The 20,563-nt window shown below is 37.6% G+C and overlaps 2 protein-coding genes and 1 pseudogene across 5 annotated transcripts; 1 reads left to right on the forward strand and 2 right to left on the reverse strand.

Annotated features, from left to right (window-relative positions):
- Window positions 1-825: 825 nt before the first annotated feature.
- LOC140765073 (uncharacterized) lies at window positions 826-3,281 on the reverse strand (annotated as a pseudogene).
- A 390-nt stretch (window positions 3,282-3,671) lies between these two features.
- Window positions 3,672-7,491, reverse strand: LOC140765074 (uncharacterized). The gene has a single exon (XM_073103989.1). It carries the CDS (start codon window positions 7,489-7,491, stop codon window positions 3,793-3,795), a length of 3,699 nt encoding a protein of 1,232 aa, XP_072960090.1. The 3' UTR covers window positions 3,672-3,792.
- A 7,523-nt stretch (window positions 7,492-15,014) lies between these two features.
- LOC140765962 (putative disease resistance protein RGA3) lies at window positions 15,015-20,226 on the forward strand. Of its 4 annotated transcripts, none has more exons than XM_073105314.1 (2): window positions 15,015-17,028; window positions 17,107-20,226. In XM_073105314.1, exons 1-2 carry the CDS (start codon window positions 16,735-16,737, stop codon window positions 19,906-19,908), a joined length of 3,096 nt encoding a protein of 1,031 aa, XP_072961415.1. In that variant the 5' UTR covers window positions 15,015-16,734; the 3' UTR covers window positions 19,909-20,226. The 4 variants fall into 4 exon arrangements, with proteins under 4 accessions (XP_072961415.1, XP_072961412.1, XP_072961413.1 ...); XM_073105311.1 differs by having other exon boundaries at window positions 15,016-16,100; window positions 16,191-20,225; XM_073105312.1 differs by having other exon boundaries at window positions 15,016-15,255; window positions 15,368-20,225.
- The last annotated feature ends 337 nt before the right edge of the window (window positions 20,227-20,563 follow it).

Consider the following 20,563-nt stretch of genomic DNA (forward strand, 5'->3'; position numbering starts at 1 on the left):
GCAAGGGGAGCAATTATCATCTGAATCAGAACTTTCATTATGCACAATGGATACTTTACTAGACAAAATATGATCTGATGCTATAATAACAATCACACAACAAAATGGAAAAGGAATCAGAGAGAGATATAGTGACAGATCTAAGAGAAAGAGGCAGAAGAACAGAGCAAGTTTGGTAAACATCACATCTCTCTCTTGCCTCCAAGCACAACCTATCTTGGAGGGCATGCATGTTAGACGCAAGCAACCGGTAACGCTTGAAGATTGTCGTACAATATTGAGATTAGAGAGGTTGTAAATGGGGGGGAGGCAATGGTGGAAGACACTTGCAACCGTTGAGGAACAATACCTAGAGATTAGAGAGGTTACCAATGGAGTCAGGGCAATATTTGAAGACTCTTGCAACATGTGAGGTTCAATTTGAAGAGATTAGAAAAGCTACCAATAGACTCGGGCAATGCTTGAAGACTCTCGCAACCATTGAGGCCCAATGTTGAGAGATTAGAGAGGCCACCAATGAGATCAGGCAATGCTTGAAGATTGTTGCATCCGAATAGGTTCAATCTTGAGAGATTAAAGAGGCAACCAATAGAGTCAGATAATGCTTGAAGACTCACAACGTGTGAGATCCAATGTTGAGAGATTAGAGAGGCAACCAATGGAGTCAGGCAATGCTTGAAGACTCTCGCAAGCAGTGAGTACTAATGTTGAGAGATTAGAAAGGACACTAATGGAGTCAAGCAATGCTTGAAGACTCCCAATCGGTGAGGTCTAAGGTTGAGAGATTAGAAAGGCTATCAATAGAGTCGAGCAATGTTTGAAGACTCACACAACAGGTGAGGTTGAGAGACTTGTGCATTGGTTGAGGTCCAATGTTGAGAGATTAGAGAGGCCACCAACAGAATCGGGTAATGCTTGAAGACTCGTGCATCGGTTGAGGTCCAATATTGAGAGATTAGATAGGTCACCAATGGAGTCAGCCAATGCTTGAAGACTCGTGCATCAGTTAAGGTCTAATGTTGAGAGATTAGATAGGCTACCAATGAGGTCAGGCAATGTTTAGAGACTCGTGCATTGGTTGAGGTCCAATGTTGGGAGATTAGAGAGGCAACCGATGGAGTCAGTCAATGTTTTAAGACTCGTGCATTCATTGAGGTCCAATGTTGAGGTATTAGAGAAGCCACCAATAGAGTCTGGCAATGTTTGAAGACTCACACAACAGGTGAGGTTCAATGATGAGAGATTAGATAGGCCTCCAATGGAGTCAGGCAATGCTCGAAGAATCCTGTAATATTTGAGGTTCAATATTGAGAGATTAGATAGGCCACCAATAGAGTCAGGCAATGCTTGAAGAATCCTGTAATATTTGAGTTTCAATATTGAGAGATTAGATAGGCCACCAATGGAGTTAGGCAATGCTTAAAGACTCGTGCAACTGTTGAGGTCCAATATTGAGAGATTAGAGAGACCATCAATGGAATCAGGAAATGCTTGAAGACTCTCACAAACATTGAGGTACAATTTTAAGAGATTAGAGAGGCCACCAATTGAGCCAGACAATGGTTGAAGACTTGTGCATTGATTGAGGTCCAATGTTGAGATAGAGAGGCCACCAACAGAGTTAGGCAATGTTTGAAGATTATTGCAGATTTATAATTTCAAAGTTTGTAGATTTTGGAGGAGGCCAATACATGTTGGCGGTGTTTCAAGGTCTTCGCAAGATAGAGAGATACCTTAAATGACTAAGACATTTTATTAAGTGGGCAATTCTTTCACGGGGTACTTTTAGCATGGTAATCTTGTTTTGTGAACTCCGGTCATTTAGCATTAATATTTTGGACTTGGGTTACACTATTAACCCCGTTCACTTTTATTAATAATTTTTTTCTTATTTTAAAATATATCTCTTTATTCCATAATAATAATTAAATTCTAGAATAGAAATACTATTTATTAAAATTATATCTTATACTATATATTAATTCAATTACTAATTTACTCTTGATATCTATCACATTATTACTAATTCATAGTTATTAAATAAAATATAATTTTCTTATCTTTTTCCTTCTATTTATACCACATTAAAGATTATTATTATATTATTATTTTAAAATACAAGTGAATATAAGAGTAAAAATCTTATTTTGGAATAAAAGGAATACGTATTCTATTTAAATTAATCTTATTTCTAAACTGAACCAGTGCAAACAACCTAAAACACAGTGACGAAGAAGAAAGGAATCCATGGATGAAAACCACGTTCCCGGGAGAGATATTTTGGCTTTTGCTTCTAGCTGTAGAACGCATATGACATTAATCAGGATCATCTAAAATATCCATAAAAACTAAGGAAGTTGCTTCAGAGAAAGAAATATCTCAAAATTTTAAAAATAACTTATATATGAGACGAGCTCTTATATTCAAAGATGTCATTTTACTAGTTGATTGTATCATGGTAAAATAACAGGGTTAGCAATATCATATATTCATATGCCCAGCAATAAGAGATCAAATTTATTGTACTCTGGATAAAAATTTAGGAAAAGAATTAATAAACACAAAAAAACTGCCAAGAGCATTGCCTATCGTAGAAATCAGTGGTATCAGAGTTATATTGGTTTATAATTGTTGAACTGATTCATTGCCTTTTATTTATATTTTTTCTCTTTCAACTCCAGAAGTAGACAAAAGATATGGGTAAAAAATATGAAAGTTCTTCTCTTTCGTCGGAGATCCACAGTATAATAATCACAGTAATTTGCTATGAATAATCTAAGTACTAACAAATATGTAAGAAAGCAGGCATCTTGGAACTAATTTATTATCACAAAACAAGAACATTATTTGCATCAATGAGCCTTTCAATTTTTTTTGATAATACTAAAATTTGACTCTTGAAAATTAAGTGTCTGTATTTTCTACATTAGATAACAATTTTTTTATAATAGAGTGCATATAAATTTACATGAAAAATACGCATAGTGGCTCGATCTTATACTATTTTAAGCCGAATGTGACATCCATTCTAGAAATTTAGGCTACACAAATGAATAATATTAAAAACCCAAAATCTAATTTTTATTCAATCAAAAGGGAAAATAGTTCATAACTTTGCTCTTCTCTTAAATGGGGATAGGAATGATTCTCTGACAACACTCTCTTCCCCTGCCACGAAACACAACACTGGTAGCCGCTATCCGACCATTTCTCCTAGACCTCAGCTCCTCTCTTCCTTCTCCTCCATTACTCCTCCCCTTCAAGGTAGCCCATGACGGCATGGTCCTAGACCTAGAAGTGCACGTGCAGGGAATGTGATTGGGAGGGAGCTCTTCGGGCAAAGCAATGGAGTCATGGAGATGTCCAGGAATTCCTTATCTAGTTTTGCCTTTCTCTCCTTTTTGTTTCCTTTTTCTTTGTAGTAAAGGAGAAACTTAGGATTCCTATGTCAGAGCTCGCTCACATTAATTGCAGTTTTTTTTGTAGGGAAAGCAACCGGTTTACCAGTATGAAACAATACTATCTTCGATGATTTCTTTAGGAAAACAGTTAGGAGGAGAATCAAAGTATTCTAAAGGTTGTTTTGCATCGAGTAGGATTGCGTTCTCGCTCTGCCTTTTTATCGATTAAGAGAATTTCGTGATTGCTTTGGTGACAAATGCAAGGGGAGCAACATATACATCAAATACATTTTCATGCCACTATATTTCAACAACACATAACATCATATAATAGAAAGGAAAAGGAACCGCAGAGATAGATATACTGACATTTATTATTCTGCCACAAAGTTCAATTACTGAAATAGACACCCCAGCGAGAGCCTAAGGACATCGACCAGCTTCTGCTCAATCCGCTACGCCCCAAAAGAACTGGAGGCAATTCATCATCCATCTCGGACTTATAAATACTCAGATGCTTAATATTTCGAAATGCACCACTTTGGAGGGAAGACAGGAGCAATTCATCATCTGCACGCAGGCGCAGTTGCTTAACAGATTGGAAATCTGAGGGAAGAGCTTTGAGTTTTGGACATTCTACTAGGCTCAACTTTGCAAGACGAGGAAGGAATTTTACTTCAGCTGTTCTAGACCACTCCTCTAACTCAGGCATGCGTGCCAAATCTAATTCCTCCAATGCCGGGAATGCACCGTCACCGCCGTAGAACTCGGAGCCCAAGCACTTGATGCCAGGAAGAACGTAGAGCTTTAGGATACGCAGAGAACGCATCTGCCCGAGCGCCGGAAGACACTGGACACGAAGAAGAGTGTTCAATTCTAGTTCTTTAAGATTGTGTAGCAGTCTGAATTGTGGGAGAATCTCGCATCTCATACAACCTTTTAATGTGAGCTTCTCCAGATTTGGGACTGCGAGCTCCATCAGCCATCTCGGAAACACTCTGCCCAGGTACTGTTTTATCTTCAATACGGCCAACGCTACGTGTGGCTGGAGGCTCTCAAGCACATCTTCAATCAATTCGGTATCAACATCCCTATATTGTACTGCAAGTGCTTCAACAATTTCTTGCACAGTTTTTCCATCTTCGTTGATCTTCTCAGAGTTGGCTTCTCCTGGCTTCTTGTAAGCATCGAGATTCCACGACAATCTCAGTGCCTTAAGGCCCTGCTTTTGTATCAAGTTGGCTTCCTTCGCCTCTTTGACATTCTTCACGTTTTCCAGATTCTTGATATATAATTTGCCTTCAAGATTCAGGCTGCTGAGCTCTCTAAGGCTGCAGTTGTTCTTGCCACCGACCACAAAGACCGGAAGTGTTTGGAGGTGGCTCAATTGTCCTATCCCGGAGGGCATGTACGTCAGATGGGAGATATATAATGCAGAGAGATTAGAGAGGCCACTAAAGTCTGCTTGAAGACTCTCGCAATTGCGGATGTCCAACGTTGAGAGATTAGAGATGTCACCAATGGAGTCCGGCAATGCTTGAAGCTTGCAACTGCAGACATTCAATGTTGAGAGATTAGAGAGGCCACCAATGGAGTCAGGCAATGCTTGAAGACTCTTGCAACAGAAGAGGTCTAATAGTGAGAGATTAGAGAGGCCACCAATGGAGTCAGGCAATGCTTGAAGACTCTTACAATATCTGAAGTTCAATGTTGAGAGATTAGAGAGGCCACCAATAGAGTCAGGCAATACTTGAAGACTCAAGCAATAAGTGAGATTTAATGATGAGAGATTAGAGAGGCCACCAATGGAGTCAGGCAATGCTTGAAGACTCTTACAATATCTGAAGTTCAATGTTGAGAGATTAGAGAGACCACCAATGGAGTCAGGCAATGCTTGAAGACTCTCGCAAGAGGTGAGGTCTAATAATGAGAGATTAGAGAGGCCACCAATGGAGTCTGGCAATGCTTGAAGACTCTCGCAACCGGAGAGATCTAATAATGAGAGATTAGAGAGGCCACCAATGGAGTCAGGCAATGCTTGAAGACTCTTACAATATCTGAAGTTCAATGTTGAGAGATTAGAGAGACCACCAATGGAGTCAGGCAATGCTTGAAGACTTTCGCAATTGTCGAGGTCTAATGATATGAGATTAGAGAGGCCACCAATAGAATCAGGCAAAGCTTGAAGTCTGCCGCACGCGGATAATTTCAAGATCTGCATATTATGGAGGAGGCCAATGCATGGTGGCAGTGTTTCAAGGTCTCCACAAGATAGATTGAGATACCTTAGGTGACTAAGATTTTTTATTGAAGCGGGCAATTCTTTCATGGGGTACTGACTAAAATGAAGAACCCTGAGAAGCTTCATGCTATTGAATACAACTTGAACGACCTCCTGCGCCATATCTTTCTGCTCGTGCATGCGATATGAATTGACAAAATAAAAGGTTCTCATTTTTTTTGCTTCACGTAGCTGATCTAGGATTGCTGATGTTGGCTTGTGTCCGCAACGGAACGATGAATAACGTGTGCTTTGAGCAATATTTCTTCTGTCAGTGTCGATTATTGAGCATTCTTCACCTGCAACAGATTGAGCGAGATCGTGAACCAGATCATGCATCCTGATACTTCTTACTACATCATCAAAAAATTTCTTAGCATTCTCAAAGAGTGATCTTGATATTAGGTCATCCACGTAACACAAGCCTATGTTTTCCAGGTCTGTTCTCCTGTCAGATGACTGAATGAAGCCTTCTGCAATCCAGAATTGGACCAGATCCTTCTTATCTATAACACTATCCTTTGGAAATATGGCGCAATACGCAAAGCATTGCTTCAGACGTGATGGAAGATGATTATAACTCAACCGTAAAGCAGGTAAAATTTCAGTTTCTTCATCAGATAAGTTCCAAAGATCATTGTCCCTGATCTCCAACCACTCACTTTCCCTTCTCCTGATGCGCATCAAACTACCTAAAGCCTTGGCTGCCAAGGGAACACCACCGCATTTTTTGACAATCTCTTTACCAATGCCTACCAAGTTCGGGGTCTTCTCACAGCTATCCAACCCAAATGCTTTTCTCTCAAACAATAACCAACAATCGTCCTCTGATAGACCCTTCAATAAGTGTGGCATGACCGTGCCCATCAGGGAGGCAATTCGCTTGCTACGAGTGGTCACCATGACTTTGCTTCCCGTGGATCCAATAGTTAACAAAGCTCTCAGTCTGTCCCATTTCTCGCAATTCTCATTCCAAACATCGTCCAGCACAAGCAAAAATTTCTTGCCTCTGAGGTTTTCTCTTAGGGAACGCTGCATCAGCTCCATATCTGTGAGATCAAACTTGACTCGAGATACAGATTCTATAATTGATCTGCAAATCCTTCTAATGTCAAAATCTTCAGATACACAAACCCATATCTTCTCATCAAACTGGCTGCATACTCTCTCATCATTAAAAGCTAATTGAGCAACAGTTGTCTTACCAAGCCCTCCTAACCCGACGATCACTATAACTCCAAGATCGATTTCATTAGACATGTTGGTTAGATAATCAACTATCTTTTCCTTATCTTCCTGTCTGCCATAAACTTCAGACTCAATTACGAAAGAGCTGCTCTGTTCTCTCATCCCATTCTCTGGCTTATAGACTGCTATTACTCTCTCTTGCAAATGAAATTTAGATCTCTCTCCTGCAATATCATCTAACCTTTCCCTAATCTCCTTTATTTTACGAGCTATCTTAGATTTAAACATAATTGACTTTGGGAATGATGATAGCTTGTATACCTTTTCCTTCATGCCGCTTTTGTTCTTCTGCTGTCTTTGTAGAGCTTCGGTAGTAACCTCATCTAACACATCATCAATATCGAAGGCGACATCTTTGAGCTTTCTGAGCCAGCTTTTGAGAGCTCTCTCCTTAACTTGCCTTGCCTCTGCGTCTTGTAGGACGTCTTGGATAGTCGAGAGAGTGCTTTCCAGCTTCTTTAGCTCCGTGTCAACACCCATGAGCTGTGCAAACTCTGTCATGACTTTGGTTCCCAGCTTATCAAACACCAACCCCAGCAAGGAAGTCACTATTTCCGCCATTGCTCAGCTACAAAGGAGGTAGAGTTGCTTCTAATGATCTTTTATTCTATGTGCTTCGATGCTTTTGTTTTTTCTAAAGAGAATTGTCTCCTTATTGTGTAGTGTGAATACTATCAGCATAGTAAAGGAAAGTAGCCACAACTTTCAGAATTCAATAATAGACTTTTGAGTAATGGTTTCTTTTAGCAAAGTGTAATTCTATGCTTACAAGCACTTTTTAAGTGGCATCATAATGACCATCCATAGTTTTTCTCTTTATCTCACGAATAAGATACCACGAGTCATTTTCTTTGTATAATATTTATAAGAGATTTTTACATAATTGCCACCGAAAATTTTAAAATATTATAGTTGTCACTGAAATTTTTATGCTCTTTCAAAAATATTGTTCAAACTAATCATAATTAAAACACAATTTAATAATTGTATAAATTATTAAAAATAGTTTAAAAGTTATTTATATTATATCCAATTTTATAGTACAACGAAATATATCTAACTTTATAGGAGACAAAAATTATTAATAAATATTTTACAATTTAAATTAAAAAAAGAGGGATATTTTAGTTATTTACATGTGTTTTTTTAACTTTAATAATAACTTGTTAGGATTATTTTGTTAAAACTTAACCACAATGACAATTATGAAAGAGTCAAACAATTTTAGTGACAATTCTAATATTTTTATAAAAAAAATAGCAATTATAATATTTTAAAACTGGTAATTATGTAAAAATCTCTATTTATAAAGCGTTTGTAAGGATAGCATCACTCTTTTGGAAATGCCAAAGGACTTACTTGTGGGGGCCAAAGTAGGAAGAAGACTTGGTTGTTTGAGAATAGCATATTAGCGGATTAGTGAGTGTCGCTGTTCCTCTTTCCTCCAATGTTTATTTTATTTCGTTGGTCTATTATGTACATGCAAATGTGCAGTCCAATTTCTTTTGAAAGATATGGCTTAAAGCAGCAAATGAAATGCTTTGATGGTGGGCCCTTCCACACCTTGCTGGTTCCCATTGAACCACTTTAGTCTGGAAAAGAAATCCACTTGTGTGTCTGTCCGGTTGCTATTTTATCTTCTTAGAATGTGCAAAATGAATAAAGGCTAATCTTTGGAAAGGGTAAACAAGATTTTTTTTTTGAAACAAGATTAATGTGCAATATTTGATGCAATTAAAAAATAATTAGCTGGTACATTTCTGTTGGTCTAATTTGTCCTTAAGTACAACTCAATTTGCCACTGAAATTGCCTGTTTATCTTGCAGTCATGTAGACTAATTTTTAGCATGGTAATTTTGTTTTTGGGAAAATTTTATTTTGGCCCCTCCTTTTTGCCTTATTTCCGTTTCATTGACTCGTGTTTTTTTTATTATGAGTCTTTAAGAAAAAAAAAAAAGCCCTCATATTAGATTTAACTTTGACAAAACACGAGGGAATACCATTTTTTATTTTTATTTTGTTTTTAAATCATAACTTTTAAAAATATTAAAATTGTCCATTATACTTTATTAATCTAGTGGCTTTTTAATTTCTCACTCTTAGTGTGGGTCATCCCTACCATTTTCTCCATTAAAGTAAGGAATAAGAATATCACTTTCCCACCTTATAAGAATATAATTTCTTTTTTGAATGTTCTTTTTTTCATAAAGTCCTCTTTAGAGTTCAAAAACTCATCTTGGTTCTACATTAGTATTCTACAGAAGTTATTTTCTCCTTTAGTTTCTATTTCATTTATGGTATTATAGGCTGTTAAAAACGAAAAATGTCAATTGCAAACTCAACTGTAAATGCTTGAACTCTCTAGAAATATGCTTAGATTCTCTAGAATACATTAAAATATAATTATTTTTAATTTTATTTCATTTAAGACGGTATAATGTTTCACGGTTGTTTTCTTAGAATGTGGAGAATATAATAGACTTAGAAGGTTCTCCATAAGATCTTGTCGAGGAGAAAGTCAATTGTCCATGTGGTAGAGGCCAATATAAAATATGAACTTCAACGACTAAAAAATTATTATAACAAGAGGTTCTACTGTTGTTTTGGGAGGAAGGTTCGGATAAACTTTCTATCAAATTATACTAAATTTTTGTGATAATGTTAAGCATAACATGGTTAATTCAACAAGAGGATTGTTGTGATTTTTTTGCTTAGTGCAATAATATCATCTCTAAATCTATTGACATCAAGTTTCAACTTTGTAGGCTTGAAATTAATAAAATATGATTGGAGAAGAAGATTTGCCGATTAGCTAGTTTGCAGGCCATTGGAATTGTTAGAATACTTATATTTGTAGTTATAATGTACTTTAATTATATGTAAAAATTACTATAGTGTGTTTTTCTAGTTATCTCTTAGTACATCTCTGAATTTATTGGCATTCATATGTTACACCAATAGCCATCAACGAATCATCATCTCTCTACTCATATGTTTACTCTCTAAAATCTTCTTCATCATCTGAAGATCAACTATCATCATGAAAAATATCTTCTAACATACTATCATCTCTTATATCGAGGGAAGAGTCCAAGTGATGTACAGTTTTCTTAAGTATGTAACTCTTGTTGGCTTAATAATTGGTTAAGCAAGCAAGGAACAAGAGTTCAATTAATTATAGCATTCATATGACATGTATGTAACTAACATATACATAACAATGTATGACCTCAATATACAAAATATTTTTCTTAGAATTAACTTTTTTCCTTAACCGACCATGCACTATTAAGAAAATTAATGCAGGTATACTTGGAGTAAACAAATTTGTTTGTGACATATCTAGAAACATATGATAGGTACATAACAAGACTACAAACATATAACGTTAACTAACCATTCAAGTCTACTCCAATGTAATTGTCTATTCATATATTATTACATTCTTCATTCCAATTACCACTATCAGTTGTAAACTGCAAAGCAAAAACTCATAAATAGACTCACCGCAAAAAGAAAAAAAAAATCATTGTCCAAATTGGAATGGATTCCTCGGAATCATGTAGCCCATGCAATTTTATCTTCAGATCTTCAAACCTTCACACAACTAGGCTCATTTATTTCACGGAGCATAATGGGCATCCACAAAGACATTCTCATTATATTTCATAGCAATATATTTATATATTAATATCTATTTTACTAAATATCCGATGTGAGACTAAAAATAATAGTAATAGACATACATAACGGGCTAGGCCACGGAAGGGCGTAGCAGGTCTGCTGAGTGAGCAAAAGCCTAGCCCATGCCGCCCCTTACAATCTCAGGCTTAGGTCAGGCTAGGCCTAAATCGGGGTCGGGCCGGACTTAGCCCGGTTACAACCGGGCATGTTTAGGCTGAGCTTGGGCAAGTCAGGTCCAATGATCATCTCTAACTTTGACACAACATGCTATTTCTCAGAACTCCATGACATAAGAGTATCCCCAAAATACACACAATAACCTGCAATAGACTTTTGGTCACCTGGATTGTGGGCAGAGTACCTCGTCAGAGATAACGTATCACAGTGCTTGATTCCTTTTAAATACCAAAGAACTCTCTTGACAGCATGCCAATGATGCATTGTAGGACTTTGTAGAACTTGACTAAACCTGTTTATAATGAAAGCCAAATCTGGTCTTGTATGAGTTACATACTATAGTGAGCCTAGTATAATGCTCCTATAAAGAGTCACAATCTGCATTGATTCACCACCAATAGTTAGTCAAATGTTTGCCAACAACGGTTAGTGTTGGATAAGGTTTAGCATTCAATATATCTGTCTTCCTTTGCAACTCCTTAATGTAGTTGGTTTGTGTAAGATACATGCCTATTTCATCTTAGACTACTTCAATTCCCAAAAATAGATACGGAAGTCCTAGATCCTAAAGAGAAAATAACCTGTTTAACTTATTAATGAAGGTTTGTAGAGTTTTTAAGTTATTACCTGTCACAATCATGTCATCGACATAAATCATTTCAAAGATGACTTCATTTGAACTTTTGGCAAAGAAGAGTGAGGAATCACACTTGGAGTATTTGAAACCCCATCTAAGCAAAGTAACCTAAACATGTTTTCTCTTTGTCTTCAAACACTTCAGGTTAGTACATATACACTGCTTGAAGATTTCCATTCAAGAAGGCATTGTTTATGTCCAATCGCCTCACTAGCCATCCTCTTGAGATAGCTATAGTTAGCATAACTTTCACAGTTACAGCTTTTATCACTAGACTAAAAGTTTCACTAAAATCAACCCCAGAAGTTTGATGAAACCCCTTAGCAACCAGTCTTGTTTTGCACCTTTGGAAACTACCAACACTGTTGTATTTGACTCTAAAAATTCATTTGTTGCCTACCACATTTCTCTATATGGAACCAAAGACCAAGTATTGTTTCTCTTGAGGGCACTTAATTCCTCTTCCATTGTTGATTTCTAGTGTTTCAAATTAATAGCTTCACCGATAGTATAAGGTTCATGTGGGATATTAGGACTAAATGCCAAGTAAAGCTTGTACTCAGCAGAGTATTTCTTTAGTTTATGGATACCTGTCTAACCCCTTGTAATCATTTGGTGTCCCAGATCTGAGGTTTCAACCTATTGCTACTATTGCTGTTGTTCAAGAGTTTGCTGATTCTCTAAAGCATGACTAGAAGAGTTGGCAATTTTGTTGTGTGTTGATGTATGGTTCAATCCCAAAATCAAACCCACACTCTCCAAAATCAAGCTCAACATTTGTACCTTGCTCAAAATGCAAACTCTCCAGAGTACTCATAAGACTATGAGACTCACTAGAAGGTGATGAAGGCAAATTAGCAGTTGGTGAACTCCGGGCGTAAATTGAGATTGATCCATATAGAAGAGGAAGATGGAAGGGTAGTATGAGAAATCACGTATATGGAAGATGAGATATTTAGTCAATTTGGAGGGACAATGATAGTTTGAGACTCTAGAACTTTGGTGTTGACAAAACATGTTTGAAAAGGAAATTCTTGTTCATTAAAAACTACATGTCTTGAGAAATATATCTTGTCAATGGAACATAGACACTTAAACCCTTTATGTGTATAATACAGTGAAGAAACACACATTTTGTAGAGTGAAACTAAAATTTGTGAGTTTGATATAGCCTTAAATAAGGAAAACATGCGCAACTGAAGCTTTTTAGAGACAAAAAAAATTTGGTGTTATTAGGAATAGAGTTTGAAGTAGTGTTGAGTTTGGAAGAATAGAAGTTGGAAGACAATTAACGAGGAAGACTACAGTATGAAAAGCTCTAGTCCAAAATTTTAGAGGCATGTTGACTTGTGCTAAAATTGTAAGACCAGTCTCTACGATGTGTCTATGCTTTCTTTTAGCCCAATCAATCTGAGCTAAAGTAAGAAGACATAAGTACCTAACTTGAATACCACTTTCTTGAACAATTTTGAGAAAGCTTATATATTTTCCCCCATGTCAGATTGGATTGACTTAATTTTCTATCCAATTTATTTTCGGCAAGTTCTTTGAATTGGAGGAAGATAGGACGAGAATTTTTATTTTAAGGGATAAAACCAAGTGTATCTACTATAATCATCAATGAAATGCAAATTTGAAAGAGGAAAAGGCAAGAGATGAGATACCGTACTGACAAGCATCACAAAAGTTTGTATTTGGATGGCCTAAGTGCTTATGCTACATCCTTCTTGGAATTCAAAGACTTAGATTCATTAAACTTTTTGGACTCAACTACCCTAGAGCTAAAGACTTGACAATCAGACTATTTGTTGGTAATGAAAGATTGTAATTGGCTTGACTTGGGCTGATATTTTGGTGGTATTTTGAATTGGTATATACCCTTATCAAGCTTCCCTTGGAGTAGTACTGACCTGTCATTTTGTCCTTTACAACGCAACCACGAGTCAAATATAACATTTATATCATTGCATGTAGTATATCTTTGAGCATTAAATTTTTGTTACCAAACACAAACAAAAACCTATAACTAATATGAGCTATTTCAAAATTTTGATCATTACCAACAACTGGAGATTTATTACCATTGTAGTGTTGCTACTGTTTAAGTTGTTGACATCATTAGTAACATGATTACTTGCTCCACTATCAACGTACTATGCAGGATAGTTTAGGATATTAGGAGTTGCCACAAAAATTGAGTGTTAAGTGATCTTATTTGCATCAAGGGAGCTCCCGTGCAGTTGTTATCAAACCTGTAGGAGCAGTGAGCAGTAACATGTCCAATTTTCCTACAAACCTAATACATTGGACGAGAGTTGTTGTATCTGCCATCTATGCCTCTAAAGGGTCTTCCACCTCTGCCATTGTTGCTTGTGAAGTGATCACTAGCCTGATTGTTGCCTAATTGATGCTGGGATTGAGAGTGACTATGATGACACTAACCTTTGTCGTAGTTCTTATTTTCTTTGGTATTAGCAAAATTAGCTATTGGCTGACCAAGATTGATGGAGGCAATACCAACACTCAGATACTCCTGTCTCTTCTTATAGGTTAGGGGTTTGGATTGAAGTTCTAGCCAAGTTATGTTTTCCTTTTCAATAATCTAGCACACTCTAGATTATAATCAAGTGAATCAAGTCCACTGAGGGTTTGTGAGATAAAATCATCCAAGGTCACAGGATGTCCTATTAGTGCTAAATTATTAACTAATTTCTTCATAGTTTTGCCAAATTATCAACTAATTTCTTCACTGTTTTCATGTAATTAGCCATCTTCATGCTTACTTTCTGCAACGTGTTAAATTCCCTCTTATAGTAGATAATAGTGGATCTGTTTTCTTCACAATTTTGTCAAATTATCAACTACTTTCTTCACAGTTTTCATGTAATCAACCATCTTCATACTTACTTTCTGCAACTTGTTAAATTCCCTCTTATAGTAGACAATATTGGATCTGTATTTCAAGCCAAACAATGTATGATGGCTTCCCAGAGTTGTTTTGAGGTTTTACATCTCATCAACTCTGAAGCTACTTCAATATCGATTGTATTGTAAATTCAACCAAGCAAAATTTGATCTTTGAGTAACCTAGTTTTCATACTCAGAATTGTCTTGTCTCGAAGCTCACCTTTTGTAGTTCCTTCAATAGTTATCACAATGAACTCATGCGGACATTATTTGGCCTCTATTATGAAATCTTTTATTTTGTTGCCTCTAATCAGAACTATATTTTTTTCAAAGATCATCAGTGAGCTTCGCTAAATAAAAGAAACCAAGGGGATTACTCGCAAGAGTTAAAAGACTTACTAGTATTACTAGTGTTGCTGATGTTTTCTTTTTGAATATCATCAAACCATATTAGGCTCTAATACCAAGATGAAAAATAAGAGAATATTATACTGGACAAATCTCAACCTTTTTTTTTTTTTGGGTTGCTGAGACAATAAGTATTATATTTATATGCAGATTACTAAAACCTGTCCTAACGTGGGAAAGAATCCTGACTGCAGCTATAGGTTGATCACAAGCAGAGATCAAATCAATATAGAAAAGAGTTTATGTACGGAGATACCGTTTTCGCTAGACGATGTGTTGCTCTTCATTTGTTGTCTTAAACACTGACAACCAAATGGAGCCTCTTCTATCCCTTCCCCTGCCATGAAATACAATACTCGCAGCCGCAATCCGACCACCTCCTAGACCTCAACTCATCTGTTCCTTCTCCTTCATTACTCCTCCCCTTCAAGTGAACGTGCAGCGAGCGTAATCGGAAGGGAGCTCTTCGGGAAAGGAATGGAGTCATGGAGAAGTCCGAACTCCTTCTCTAGGTTTGCCTTTTTCTCCTTTTTTTGTTTTTCTTCATGTCTATAGTAAATGAGAAACGAGTTCGTTGTGGGAAACGTGGATTCCTCTGTCAGAATTCGTTCACATCAATTGCAGTTTTTGTAGGGAAAGCAATCAGTTTACAGATATGAAATAATACTATCTTCAAAGTGATCATCAAGTAGAATCGCGTTCTGACTCTGCCTTCTTATTGGTTAAGAGAATTTGGAGATTTCGTTGATAGCAAATAAAAAGGGAACAACATATACATCAAATATGATTTCATGCCAGTATATTTCAACAGCGCATAACATGAAAAGGAACCATAGAGATAGATATAATTACATCATTTATTCTGCCATGAAGTACAATTACTGGAAGATATTACCACCCTGCTGAGAGTTAGAGTGTTGCGGCGGCGCTCGTTTTGTTCTCACTGACCAGTTTCCGATCAATTCCATACGCTCCGAAAGAACTGGAGGCAATCCATCATCCACATTCTTGTCGATATATATCTAGATGCTAAAGATTTGGAAATGCACCAATTTGGAGGGAAGACAGGAGCAATTCATCATCTGCGCACAGGGCCAGTTTCTTAACAGATTGGAAATCTGAGGGAAGAGCTTTGAGTTTTGGACAGAGGGACAACTTTGAAAGACGAGGAAGGAATTCTTCTTCAGCTGTTCTAGACCACTCCTCCAACTCAGGCATGAATACCAGTTCCAATTTCCAGCTTCTCGACACCCATCAGCTGTGCAAATTCTTTTATGACTGGGGTCCCCAGCTTATCAAACACCAACCTCAGGAGACTGGAAATCGCTATTTCCGCCATTGCTCAGCTGCAAAGAAGGTAGTGTTGCTTCTATAGACGTTTTATTCTTTGTGCTTTGATGCTTTTGTTTCTTTTAAGAGAACTGTCTCCTTATTGTGCTGTGTGAAGGCTATCCGCAGTGCAAAGGAAAGAGGGAGGAACTTAGGATGAACGTTATGAGAAATTAGTCACCAAGAATTCGATAATAGACTTTGGATATTGGTATCTTTTGGCAAAGGCTTATGGAGTTGTGGGCCAAGTAGGTAGGAAAGGTTGGTTGCTTTGGGAATATTGTTTAGAAAGGGATGATTTGACTCTGTGAATCATATAGATGGTAGATAGCATGTATATGTTATTGGCCCTGGTAGGCTGGTATGCTTTCCTGGAGAGAATAAAAAATATCAGCCGGTCAAACAAAGGGGTAATAACCTAATCCCTTTGCCAGCTCAACAGTAGCTGTCTTTCCATAATAAATTTAAGCACATATAGCGTTGACTTTTGAGATGGGATGTCCACTTCTTCATGCTTTCATTTCATAGCTGAAGAGAAGCAAAAGCTAATTAGACTGTGTGATCCGTGTGCTTCTGTTTCCTGGGGGAATTAGACTGTTACGAGTTGATTGTGAGCCATCTCCTTCAGTAGCTGGGACTGCTCAGTGAAGGAAACAGAAACGATGGCAGATGCAGTTGCATCAGCTGTTATCAAGGTTGTGGCTCAGAAAATAGCAACAATCATCACAGATGAATTTGCTCAGCTATACGGTGTTCACGAAGAGTTGGAGAACCTGAGGAGCACTATGTCAACGGTTTATGCAGTCCTCCAAGACGCTGAGGAGAGGGAAATGAAGGATAAAGCCATGTGTGATTGGATAAAGAAGCTCAAGGATGCAGCTTACGATGCAGATGATGTCCTCGATGAGTTCTCCTTGGTAACTCTCCGGCGAAAGTTGGGAGCCAACGACGGAATGGTGAGAAGGGTGAGCAACTTTTTTTTGCAGTCGAATCCAATTGTGCATCGTTATAAGTTGGGTAATAGGATTAAACAGGTCGGGAAGAGGCTTGATGCAGTTTCGTCTGAGAGGACAAAGTTTCACATGAAGGAACAAGCTGTCTCGGACAGGCGGCTGGAGTTCAACAACAGGGTGACAGTTTCTGCTGTAGATGAGCTTCAAGTTTATGGCAGAGATGAGGATAGAGAGAGGATGATTAGGCTTCTAATTGAAACAGAGGTCGAAGAGGATCCCTATGTCATTCCTATATGTGGCATGGGGGGCCTTGGAAAGACTACACTCGGACAATTGGCCTTCAATGATGAGAGGACCAAGCGACATTTTGAACTTCGGATCTGGATCTGTGTATCTGAAAATTTTGATCTGAAGAGGATCATAAGGGCGCTCGTGGAATCTTCCACCAGCGATAAGTGTGATTTTTTTGAATTAGAAACTATGCATTATCGCGTACATGAAGTGCTGAATGAGAAGAGATTTTTGCTTGTGCTGGATGATGTATGGAATGAGGATGAAGAGAAGTGGGACAGATTGAAGGTCTTGTTAAGAGGAGGAAGGAAGGGAAGTAGAATCATTGTGACCACTAGAAACGAAAAAGTGGCTTCAATAATGGGTTCTACCAGACCATACCATTTGGGAGTTTTATCAGATGATGACTGCTGGAATTTGTTCAAACAAAGGGCGTTTGGCATAGGAGGAAATGAACAGCAGGCCCCGAGCTTTGTAGCAATTGGAAAGGAGATTGTCAACAAGTGTGGTGGCATCCCCTTAGCTGCCAAGGCACTAGGAAGCCTAATGCGTTTCAAAAGAGATACTTGTGATTGGTTGGCTGTGAGAGATAGTGAAATCTGGGAATTGCCTGAAGATGAAAACGGAGTTTTATCTGCTTTAAGTTTGAGCTATAGTCATTTGCCATCTCATCTGAAGCAATGCTTGGTTTATTGTTCGTTGTTTCCGAAAGATCATGATTTTGACAAAGAAAAACTAATTATGCTATGGATAGCAGAAGGATTAATTCCTTCAGATGGCAGTTACCCAGCTGAAGATATTGGCAATGAGTTCTTCACTAACTTGATGGCAAGGTCGTTCTTTCAATATGTTGAAAATACCCATCATTCTCCCAAGGTGACATACAAGATGCATGACTTAATTCATGACCTCATACAGTCTGTTTCTGGGGACGAATTCATGACCATGGGGGGAAGAAAAACAGCTATTACAGCTGGAGACTGCCGGTATCTGTCGCTGGTAGGTAATGAGATGCTATCATTTCCAGATGTATGCAAATATAAGAAGTTAAGGGCACTTCTTTCCCTGAGCAGGTTAGAAGGAATCAGATATGTTCCTGAAAAACTATTTATATCTTTAACAAGCTTGCGCACACTCGATATTAGTCAAAGTAGCATAACAGTTCTGCCAGTTTGCATCAGCAAATTAAAACATTTGAGGTACCTTGACCTTTCACAAACAAAGATTGAAACATTACCAAGATCTATTGGAGGCCTTCTAAATCTTCGGATTATTAAGCTGTCATATTGTTCTAAGCTTCAGTCATTACCCCAATCTCTTTGCCGGTTAATATATCTTGAGACACTGGACCTCGAGAACTGCATTAGAGTTCGTGAGTTACCTGCAAGTTTGAAAACAATGAAAAACCTGACACATCTAAGGGTCAGTGGGTGCGACTCCTTGATAAGTTTTCCTGAAGGAATTGGACAACTGAGCAAGCTGCAAACTTTGCCTAGATTTTTTGTTAGCAACCATGGAGCTAGCATCATGGAGCTGCAAAACTTAAACTTACTCCGGGGCAGGCTACATATCTGCAATCTTGAGAACTTACGAAACATAAATGATGTTAAACAAGCAAAGCTGAAGAAGAAGCAGAAATTGCAGTCATTGGAGTTGTCATGGAAATGTCCTCAATCAGAAGAGCATATGGATGAAGCAGTGCTAGAGGCTCTCCACCCACATAGAAATCTAGAGAAGTTGGAATTAGATGGCTACAGAAGCACCAAGTTTCCAGGTTGGTTAGTTACAGGGATGGAAATATTGCTTCCTAATCTTGCACAAGTCACTCTATCCAATATCAATAGATGCAAGCAACTTCCACCACTAGGCCAACTGCCGCTTCTTAAAGTTCTTGAGATAGAAAAAATGCATGCAGTTACTTATGTCGGTAAAGAATTCTATGGAACTGGTAGCACTACTTGTACTATCTTTCCATGTTTGGAGGTCCTCAGTTTCTCTTTTATGCCTAATTTGGAGGAGTGGTTGGTACCGGAAGGCAATAGCGGGAATGAAGTGTTTCCTAGCCTTACCAAACTCGTAGTCATCGCATGTCCTAAGTTGAAGCCACAGCCTTGCCTTCCCCTTTCAATTATTCACATGAAGGTCATTGACAGCAATATAGAGCTAATACTAAAAGCATCATCCAATTTGGAAAAAGAAGAGTTGCAGTCATTCGAATCATTACGTCGTCCTTCCCTCAGGGAGCTGGACATATGGAATTGTGAAGCTTCAAGTGGGTGGAAGGGACTGCAATACCTCACTGACCTTGAGGACTTGTTTCTTTGCAATTGTAAAGATATGACTAGTGTTCCCCTGAGTATACGACACCTAGTATCACTTCGACGTTTGTACCTATACAGTTGTATTAATTTGTCTACCTTGCCAGAATGGCTTGAAGAACTCAGGTTGCTTGAAGTTCTAGACATCTCTAGATGTCCCAGATTAGTCTCTTTACCTCAAGGTTTGCAGAACCATACAGCTCTTCAGTTTCTGAACGTTATAAATTGTCCACTGTTGGAAAGAAAATGCGAAAAAGATGTAGGAGAGGACTAACATAAAATTGTTCATATTCCTGATACCTGCATAGGGATGATCATGAAGTAACAACCCTTTTATCTGGCTCTGTTTTTGCATCTGTACATTTATCCAACTATTGAAATATTCACTCTCTTTTAAGAATATAGGAAAGCTCATTTAGTGAGTACTTTCAGTTTTCATTAGGTAAATTTCTGTATCACTTATGCAAGAGTCTGTCAAACACTTTCTTCTGGCAAAGGAATTGTACTGATAATGAGGTCTGCTGAATGAGGATGTAACTATTGGTACTGCTGGGAAAAATAAATAGGAGAAAAAAAAAAAAAAAACCCGCAGCTGCATGCTCATCAATTGTTTTGCACTTGCTGGTTTCTCTTTGCTTTTGGTCTACTAGATCTTCATTTGATTCATGGTAAATCTCTATTGTTGGATTCATCTATATTTCTATTCATCTGTGAATCAATTTTCTGGAAGATCTTTTGTCTCAAAGAAAAACAAAATGCAAGTCATAATTCAAAGGTTATCGCTTTCATATTACGAAATATCAGATGTAGCTTTTTTTTATTTTCTGTATATCCATTACATGATGTTATATCCTTATGAAGACTCTTTATTAGAATAAAGATTTTTTTTTTTTTGGAATTAGACAAAAAATATGGTAAAAAGGATCAAA

This window comes from Typha angustifolia, chromosome 8 (assembly GCF_048772165.1).
Source record: "Typha angustifolia cultivar Huaian chromosome 8, ASM4877216v1, whole genome shotgun sequence".
Lineage (NCBI taxonomy): Eukaryota > Viridiplantae > Streptophyta > Magnoliopsida > Poales > Typhaceae > Typha > Typha angustifolia.

What these genes read in the sequence shown, in the direction of transcription:
- LOC140765962 (XM_073105311.1), top strand. Translation starts at nt 16,735, where the DNA reads ATGGCAGATGCAGTTGCATCAGCTGTTATCAAGGTTGTGGCTCAGAAA.
- LOC140765074 (XM_073103989.1), bottom strand. Translation starts at nt 7,491, where the DNA reads ATGGCGGAAATAGTGACTTCCTTGCTGGGGTTGGTGTTTGATAAGCTG.